The sequence below is a fragment of the Zerene cesonia genome, chromosome 6 (genome assembly GCF_012273895.1).
Source record: "Zerene cesonia ecotype Mississippi chromosome 6, Zerene_cesonia_1.1, whole genome shotgun sequence".
NCBI lineage: Eukaryota > Metazoa > Arthropoda > Insecta > Lepidoptera > Pieridae > Zerene > Zerene cesonia.
In genome coordinates this window covers 4,148,824-4,159,095 of record NC_052107.1, presented here as the reverse complement: position 1 = coordinate 4,159,095, position 10,272 = coordinate 4,148,824, and the positions used below count along the sequence as shown (strand labels likewise).

Sequence of the window (10,272 nt, the reverse complement as noted above, 5' to 3'; positions counted from 1 at the left end):
GGTGACCACTTCGGTGCCACACTGCGGACTAGTTATTTAATTGAAACAATTATATTTATCAATTCTTAATCATGTTATCATGTTAAAGATTCCTAGTATAAATGATAATGATTATAATACTTTCATGATGACGCTTAATATTGTTTTTTTCTTAAACCCTATCTTTTTAATATAGCCATAAAATATAACAATAATTTGTTGATGACACACTAACTACAGGGTGTGGTAGGTATAAACTGTATCTATTCGCTTTTGTGCTTGGTACCTCAGTTTACCTACATATATATAATATATTTTCTTAGATTCAAGGAATCACAGGTTATATTCTCATTAGAGCTACGCAAGAAATCTTACTGACCAACCAACTCACCAGAGTCACTAACTCCAATGCTAATTATATATCTGCCTGCTCCCAATTGGATACGGGTCTTCATTTTTAGACGAAAATTTTAAAACAGAACCAGTTAACATCCATTTCAGACTTAATTGCCATATACAATACGATAACCAGAAAAACTCAAACCAGAAAATTTGCTGGTATTCGTCCCTATTTAAATTAATTTTTGAAATAGCTTTTGGGAATAGCTTTTTTAAGTAACCTCATACTAAGCATGTTCAGATAGAATGATCATAAAATTTAATTTTAATATTGGTATTCTTACTCTTGTATCACATATGGCATAATTAAAAAGATATTGTATAACTGGATGAAAATACGTTTTAAAAGTTATAACAGTCAGAAAAGAAGTAAGTATTGACTTTTACATTGCTATTGCATTAGAGTCCAGTATACTTATATTAAGTATAATATTGTCTTTATTAATAAATAATTATTAATTAAAGTGTTCGAAGCAAAAGACATTATAGAGATTTCGCCCTTATAGTTAACTTTCAAGACATTTTAAAGCATGGGCCAAAGTTATTTAATAAAATTATAACTACATCCACAGATAAGATAATACTTTATTCCTCTTACAATAATTAAACTAATTAAATATTCAGTGTATACTTTTTTGCACAATGTACCAGAGACAGAAGAAAAACTCACATCTAAAATGTAAAAATTTAATAATAATTTATATAACAGCAACAATATTTATTACATTAACATTAAATTATGCCATAAAATTAATAGATACAGTAATCAGAAGCGTAACCACGCTCAGTACTGCAATATTAGCTGAACTTCCTTGATCTTGGTCTTCATCGACACTATCGCCACCGTCGGATTCATTATCGCCTCCACCGGATTCGTTATCGTCATTATCCTCGTTTTCTTCAAAATCTAAAGTTTCCTCAACATATCCGTTGTTGAAGAAAGTGACGAATTCAGACAATCTCCGGCTGGACCACTGTAAGTTATTGCGGCTTGTGCTGATTGCATTGATGCCTGTGTTATAGGCAGTACCTAATACAACGCGGTTCTGATCAAGCCAACTTTGGAACTGTAAAAAAGTAATTCAGTTAGCGTAAAAAAATTGCGGGGACAATTCACCATTTCATAGGAATAGAATATAAGATAATAACAGGAAATTATAAACGCGAATATATTGAGGAAATTTCGCCTACAAATCATATTGGATTGTAAAATAGAAGGGACTGCTTGTAAATATCTTTTAATGTAAAACTTTATTCAATATTTGTAACATCTTATTAAAAAAAAATAAGATTAAAGAAGTATACCTCTGCAATTTGCGCCTCGTTTAATAATCTGGATCCAATATTACTAACAGGTGTCGCTGCACTGCCAAGCCTATAAATTTTAAAATAGTATAAATTATCATTATTATGATGCAAACATCAAGTTGTAATTATTGGAAATAGAAAAGCTCACCCAGCAATAACTTGATTGAGGTTTCTCTTCAACCAGTCGAACATTTTCATTGTATTCTCTTCATTACCAGTGGTGGCTGAATTCAGAGCTGTTGAATGATCCTGAGGCCTAACAGTCTGTTGTCCATCAACGATCGCATTAAGGAACGCTTCAAGACTTCCTGTATCGGTTGTGCAACCAGCCGCTTGGAGCAGCACTACTACCTCGTTGGCCAATTGCTCATTTAAATATCTATTCCAGAAATAGTTGAAGTCGTCAGCATTTCCTTGTCTGAGACCACTGCAGTATACCCATGGACGCATATTTGCTGGCACGCTGGAATGTATTATTTGTAGCTTAAATTTTGTAGGCAATAAGACAGTAATTTGAAAGCTATTGGCAAATTGCAAGGGATATGTTTGAGAAAAAGAGCAAGGCCTCTATGTATATATTCAAAAGGTACATATTTAAGAAGAAATAGAAGAATTGATACAAAAACTAACTGCTGTCCTTCTTTCCAACGTTGGAAGTAAGTTCTAGCGACCGTCGCACACTGTGCATCCCCAACATCGCACAGGAATGTCATTAAGTACATTCTCAGTATTCCATCCATAAATGATTCGCCTGGCCTTTCCTCATAGCCAAGTCTAGCCACGATGGCCTTGCTGGAGTTTAAGATTTGATTCTGGAAATAAACAATATTAGTAAAACAGAAATGAACATGTTATACGTTCTCATTGACTATTCTTATCGAAATGTTTACGTTTGTTTTAAATGGTATTTTCAAGAACGTATATATGTCAAATATATTTTAAATATATTATAATATATGTAATAAATATCAGTTACCCTCAATCTAGCTAAATTAGCGGAATCGTGAGCTAAACGTCTCAATGCAAAGTTGTAGCCAGTGATGGCGGCAATCCATGGTGAGTATTGATCTTCGAATTCCAAGAATGAAAGTATGTTGAAAATTCTATCATACGTCATCAATCCAGCTCGTGCGAAGTTGAACAAATCATCAACAATCTGAGGGAAACAGAACAAATGTTAAAGTCCATAGACTTGATATACAAACTTTTTTAAAATAAAAAAAAATTATATTAGGTTATATACAATTTTTTTATTTTTAAAAACAACAAATTAGCTGTTAATCAATCAATCAACTAATAGATGAAAAAATTTACTCGCTCAAGAATCGTTTAAAATAAATTGCATGATGTCATACATTTATACTTATATATCTAGCTTAAGGTAATTGTATATTCAGGAATAACAAACAATCACATTGTTGCTTTATCTAAATTAAGCTATGTATGATTTTCAGGTAAAGTTATGAATACTTAAAGACTAATATAGAAATTATATTTTAAGTTAAAAGTTTTAAATAACTAACCTGGGCCCTATTGTACTCGTGAATCGTTGTTCTTCCGTTACTTCTTAAAGCTCTGGTCAATAAAACCCAGTTATTGCGATCATAATTTATTCTATAGAAGCCTGAAATAAATATGTCGTATTATATAAACTGTATCTATCAATACCAGATCTTGGCTTTTGTGCTTTTAATTTCAACTTATGCATATGCAATTATCATAAACAAAAATTTTATTAACATGCCTTTGGCCTGCCTGATTAAATTATGAAAGTAGACTTTTTATTTTTATTTTCTACCACCTTCAAAACAAGAGGAGGTTATCGTTGTGACTGTTTTTTTTGGCTTTATAGTAAACCAGGTAGGTCCGTCAACAACATGTTTATTTAAATAATATTATATAAACATTATTACTACTTAGTTAAAAAATAAAAGTTTAAACGACATTACCTGATTGTTGCTTGTTAAAAATGACCCATTGTGGTGTTCTGGCACCAGTGTCGAATGATATAGCTTGTGCTGTCATCACGAAATTTGGTTTGAGGTTATTGAAATCTGGTGACCCAGCCCGCGTCCAGGTGATGGGAATCTCCCATGTACCGGTAAATTGAGATACACCAGTATCTCTCTCCCATCGGGCCTATAATACGTAGCGTAAATAAAGTATATGACGTTTATGAACTTTAAATCTCATTTAATTAACATGTTTCTATAACAAAAATACATATTTAAATTTACCTGTGTTACTGTAACACGACCTGTTGCCTGGTCAACATTAACAGTAAGGAGTGGATGACCAGCTTTTTCAGACCAGGATCTAAAGTAGGAATCAATTGTGATGCCGCCGTAAGACGAGAGGGCACCATCCGAAGCGGCAGCCGCGTCCAAAGCTCGGAAAAGATGATGAGGCTCCGCTACATCAAACTGCCTATTAAAATATACCAAACATTAAAATTAACTCAAAAGAAACAAACGTACACCGACAGATGTCATAAAACAATTTATTTACCTTTCCTTCAAATAGCTACGAAGACCTTTAAGGTATGTGTCTTCACCCATTAAATATTGAGTCATTCGCAAAATTGCAGCGCCTCTGGCGTATGTGATGGTGGAAAAGTGAGCACTGACACTGGTTGGATCACTGACATCAGGATTTGTGAGAGCATGTGCGGAATCGACCGAATCAGCCAGCAATGCTACGTGAAGTTGTTCTACAATAAATCTTGTATTGTAATCCAATTCCGGAGCCACCTATGAAATAAAATATACTTAATAAATACTCACGCAATGCAACAACATTTTTCTTATAGTGAAAGTGCAGGCAAAACAAGAGTTTTTAGACTTTTGTTTTTTTTTTGTTTTATGCACATGAACATTGAGCTACAATTCAAAAAAGAACCTCTAAGTTAAACAAAAAGAAAACTGTATATTTTTTATGTTTCAAGGTAAACTTACCATTTGAGTGAGATAATATTGATAGAATCTAGCAAATCCCTCGTTGAGCCACAAATTATCCCACCAAGCACAGGTGACCAAATTACCGAACCACATGTGAGCTACTTCATGGGATACAATGTTTGCAATTCGCTGTTTGTAAAAGTGGTTAGAATTCTGCTCATCATAGAGGATGTTCGCTTCCCTAAAATATTAATTTAATTTTTAAATAAAGCGTATTCTACAGTACTAACACAAAGATAAATCATGTAGAATAATGGTGAATCAATATCTATTGAATTAGATCGCGTACTAAAATAAGCCTAAGACTACCTGTAAGTAAGCAATCCCCAGTTTTCCATTGCACCGGCAGAGAAATCAGGAATAGCCGCCTGTTTCATGTCTAAATAGTCAGCCATTTCGTAGTATGGGTATTGGGTATATTCTTCCATGGCATCTAAAAGCTTGATACCGATATCCAGAGACCACTGTCCGGTAGTACCAACGTTGTTTCGAGCATAGATGTGAAAGGGTCTTACAGTATCATTGTTTGTCGCTACGACCTCATAGTGAGAAACAATGAAAGCGAGCAAATAGGTTGATGTTAGCGGGGTAGTGTGGAATGTTTCGGAAACTCTATTGTTACTTGCGATTCTGCAATAAATAAAGTTTAATAACAGTTTTAAATTAACTCAGGAAAATTGTTATAAAAATTTATAATTTCTCTTAAAAAAATATTCAGATATTAAATAGTTCGTAAGCCACTTACACTGTACTAGTTTTGATAGGCATATTAGATATGGTCGGGCTAAAACCCTGCTCCCTGATTATCGTAATGTCAAAGAGGGCTTTGAAGCTAGGCTCGTCGTAACACGGAAATGCTTGTCGAGCATGACCTGGCTGGAATTGTGTGGTTCCCATCCATCTAACAAAAAAATACAAACATTGGAAAGAAGAAAGAAAATAAATTTATTTCAAGGACAAAACAAAAATAAAAATAATACAAAAAAGAGAAAAACATTTACTCGGTCCTTGAAAAAGGAAAGCCAACTCAGCTCAATCCGTGCTGCAGTAATGCTCACACGGCGCTGGTTTTCAGTAGCGCCTAGACATTGTCACGTTTAGAGAAACTATTAAACATATATTGTATTACACGTGATATACACATCAATATAATAATTATAATAGTATGTATAGGATACGAATGTAACCATAAAGAATAGATATATAACATATAGAACAGATATAAAAATCATAAAAAATATATATAAAATAAATATACTGTTCATTTGACTTAAGTTTAACACGTACACTTACACTTACAAGTACACTTTTTGCCATTAAGGTTAGATTTGTTGCATTCATAATACAATTCTAGACGTTAGACGAATTCTTATTGTATTTTAAATCATATTAATGACTCTAATATTGTATCTATTGTGTTATATGTTATTATGTATCTATTACATTATATCTATTATGATTTTTCATGAGAATCTAACTTGCGCCGTAATTAAAGGTTAAAAATTTTCTGAATTGGTCAAGCCGTTCTGGAGTTATACGCTTGGCGATTCATTTCGTTTTTGGATAAACAAAAAAGTTTAGTGTTTGTACTTGACAGCGAAAGGTTTCGGTTTTAAGGCACTTACAAAAAAGACTTGAGCTTATCAAAGCTTGCGGAAACAATTATAGTGGCTATTTTTTTCGATGAAGGTTTATTATGTCTCTACTACGTAGCTATTAATAATTTACTTAAGAATTCCATGATGAATTAAAATATCAATATTATCATTGATTTTTTCGCAATCTCTAAAATTTACTATTTAATCAAAAAAGGAGTATGTCCATCGATTTCATCCATATACGTGAATTTTTTGGTAAAAATAAACACTTCAATAAAATATAAAACTCACCTTCTGTTACCCGAACGGTCGACATACCAACTTCTATAGAAACCACGCATATTCTCTTGTAATCTGCCAGTAAAGGATGATCTTATGACATATTGACGACCAGTTTGCAATGCAGAATTAGCACGAATCCTCAAAAAGCTATAGGGCATTTCACAAGTGAAAGTATTTGTCGCTAAAGGAACAGCTACTCCGTTCAATTCTAACGTTAGCTGATGGATAGTTAGATCATTGCAATGCAAAACAATTTCATTTGTCGATTCGGTCATTGTTGTATAAATAACAACATTTCCTTCGAAGGTGAATGGTTGAATATTGTTAGAAGGTACGGTTTCAAAGTAAGGTGTAAGGGTTACTTCGTAACGTTGTGGCCTGGAAGATGTGGGAAGGCGGTATTGAGGATCGCTCAACATCGCCGCAAACTCTGCCCATTCATCTTCGGGTATTGGGACTGGGCTAAGGGCAACCAGGCCCTTAATAAGAGCCACCCCCAAAATGAATGCAAACCAGCGAACCATCTGCAACACAATTATTTATATATATTAACTAGCTGCGCCCCGCGGTTTCACCCGCGTAAGTCCGTATCCCGTAGGAATATCGGGATAAAAAGTTGCCTATATGTTATTTCAGTTATCCAGCTGTCTACGTACCGACTTTCATTGCAATCAGTTTAGTGCTTTTTGCGTGAAAGAGCAACAAACACACACAAACATCCTTACAAACTTTCGCATTTATAATATTAGTAGGATTATAAAAAAATTCGGGGACTGAAACCTATCATCATTAAACACGGTTGAGTATTTCACACATTTTAATTCTTTGTTGATTTATATAACTTTTTGTTAGGTAGTTAACTACTACTACTATTGTAAGATTTTAGTTTTATAAAAACACCTAGTTGATCACACGCATACCGTTATAAAAAGTTTGATTCATCAGATACAAGTGTTCATTGTTCGCAAGATTCTTAAATCCCTATATTTTAAAATCTAATACTCTTGGTCCCACAGGATACAAACATTAAGCATACATCATTCACTTTTTTTGTAAATTATGAGCATTGACTTATCGTTATTGCCTTTCTTTATTCTTTTTTGAAAAAAATTAAAACATAATATTACATACAGTTAGTTGTCACAGATTACACATATAATTATGATTTTTATTTTTAATATGGTCCAATATGAAACGGTTTCCTTTAAGAGTAACAAATATACTCACTTCAACAAATATTGAGAACGTTAAGATAGATCATACGAAATATTTCATTAAGACGGTTCTAAGGAACTTTTAATCTGTTTACCATAATAAGAATAGAACTGAGAAACCTAATGCATTTTTCGTTTCAAATATTCTTGCAAAATAAAACGTACTTACCATTTTAGCGCTGGTTTGCCATGAAAATAAAGGATTTAGGCTAAATACTTTATTATCGTCATTCGATATACCGATAATGTTATCTTATCCTAGTCGTATAATTGCTTCAAGATACACTTTTGAAGGTCAAAAAACTGATAGGATTATAAATTCGATCAATATATCATTATATTATATACATGATAATGATTAGGAGGCATTAATTGTGATATAAAATTTGGCTTGTGCTTAAGATAACATTGTGATAGAGGTAATATTTTGTACTTGGTAGGGCACTTGTGTTTGGTTATATACAATGTGTGACATTCGTATTGCAATAAACCTTTTTTCGTAAATAAATACTGTTTGTACGCTTTTGTATATAATGTATGTATGTAATGTAAATGCATTCAACATAGCTATATAAAAATACCCTCGACCTTCGATTACGGTCCAAAAATTATCCTTCCTCCATACTGACATAGACTCAGTAATACAACTTATAACGTTTTCTAATGTCTATATTGTTACCGTGTAATTCTGTTATAACTACAGAGATACGGTAAACGTGTATTGAATTTTAATGAAATGTTACCTTGCTTTTTAACCAAATTTGTTGCATTAATAAAAATGTATCTACTTCTGTGATAATGCATGGTTTGTTTATTTTAGATCGGAATATAATATATTCTTTTTGGATTAATGGAGCCTAAAATGAAAAGACTTCGCTATCATAAGTTGTGAGGTCTTTTCATAGATATTAAGCTTAAAAAAATTAAAACGACCATAGAATATATTAAAGTCTTCGTCTCATACCATAAATTAAATTACTTGCATAAGTTAGGTTGTATAATATTATTCATAATTGGTCGTATTTTGAATGACAAAAACGTTAAATTGTTTCAGTTTAATTGTATTCGAACGTGGACGACGACGTGGATGATCGGTGTGGATAATGCTGGTCTAATATCCATATTATAAGTCATTTGACCATATCATTAAAGTCTATTGCTAGAGAGACACACTGCCTATAATATGCAAAAAGTCTGCTGCTGAAACAAGCTTTAAAATGACTATAAATTATCGTTTAAGCACTGTCCTGATATATATTTACCTACGGATTTACGTTGTACATCACTACCTCCGACGAGCCATCTTATGGCTCTATTTCATCGACTAGAAATTTCTAAGTAATAATAAAATGTAGCTTCTCATAACCGCCGATAATTTTGTAAATATTATTATTATCTTGTTTGCAAAAATACGTTCTTAATTACATGATACTGAAATTAATTATCAAGTGTAACACGTGAACGTTACACTGCATTATTTCAAAAGCGTGTAAATTTTAATCTGTATTGTTCTTCTGTATCAATTTTGAAAATGTCCGCATTTATCAAATGTTTTATCGGAAGCAGTAGTTCTAATTGTACATCTGTTTCTTGTTATTTATGTTTGATAACCATATAAATGATAGTTAAAAAACTTCATTAATTGGATAGAAATATTTTGCCTACTACCTACTTGTTTATTTATTTTTTTCAATATTATTTAATTTATGTGTTTTATTTAAATATTTTATCGACGATGGAAAAATATGAGCTACTTTCATTCGACTGCTTGATATGTCAATAGATTAATAGATCTTTGCCATATCAATGGAATCACTTACTGTGTATGTACGTAATGATTTTGGTAGTGAATTATGGCCAAACAATTTCAATTCAAGGGTCCTCATGAAAAAGGCGCAAATTAGCGTATCTGCATATTATATGCATTTCTGTATTTATATTTCATACGAAACCATAGGTACCTACAATAAATTTACTATATCTAACTAGTAGAAGTTGCATGAACTTTGAGATATTTAATATAAATTAATAAATATAAATTAATTAGTCCATCACATAATAATCTACATTAAGGTTTTTGGGTTGATAATAAATAATTTTCGAAATCGATAAGTCAATATCTGTTAATCAAATTCATTAAATTATATCTGTACTACAAAAACAATCTGACAAACAAATATTTCAATCGCATTTTAGATTTATGTTGATAATATTTGTATTCAATTCGAAAATGTATTCATTTGTTTCCATCGTTATGTTTTTATTTCAAGTTAATAGCAAATTGAGAAAGAGAGTTTTCATATAATCAGTGTTCAATTCATACCCCAACAATTCATAATTTTATACGTTAACTCAAATATAGAATGGACACAAATTAACCATGTATTAGGTTGTAGTTATAGTAACATTTCCCTACTTACGTGTTTTAAAAGAATACAATTGAAGAAACGAGAGAAATAAAGAAGGTATAATTAAAAAATATATATATCAAAATATTTTAATAGCAAACAGTATAAAAGATAAATTTAAAATTAA

The 10,272-nt window shown here is 31.9% G+C and overlaps 1 protein-coding gene across 1 annotated transcript; it reads right to left on the bottom strand.

The window, feature by feature from the left end:
- Window positions 1-1,115: 1,115 nt before the first annotated feature.
- LOC119840550 (membrane alanyl aminopeptidase-like) lies at window positions 1,116-7,047 on the bottom strand. The gene is made up of 13 exons (XM_038367235.1): window positions 6,533-7,047; window positions 5,389-5,544; window positions 4,953-5,273; window positions 4,641-4,824; window positions 4,195-4,436; window positions 3,924-4,113; window positions 3,636-3,825; window positions 3,210-3,310; window positions 2,663-2,842; window positions 2,317-2,498; window positions 1,835-2,149; window positions 1,684-1,753; window positions 1,116-1,445 (listed from the first exon to the last, which is right to left on the bottom strand). Exons 1-13 carry the CDS (start codon window positions 7,045-7,047, stop codon window positions 1,116-1,118), a joined length of 2,976 nt encoding a protein of 991 aa, XP_038223163.1.
- Between the last annotated feature and the right edge of the window lie 3,225 nt (window positions 7,048-10,272).

Bases quoted from the DNA above. Each gene is read 5' to 3' on its own strand.
- LOC119840550 (XM_038367235.1), bottom strand. From the start codon at position 7,047: ATGGTTCGCTGGTTTGCATTCATTTTGGGGGTGGCTCTTATTAAGGGC. The intron at 5,274-5,388 runs GTAAGTGGCTTA...TATTTATTGCAG, and splicing joins CCTATCAAAACTAGTACAGT to AATCGCAAGTAACAATAGAG. The intron at 4,437-4,640 runs GTAAGTTTACCT...TTTATTTCATAG, and splicing joins AATATTATCTCACTCAAATG to GTGGCTCCGGAATTGGATTA.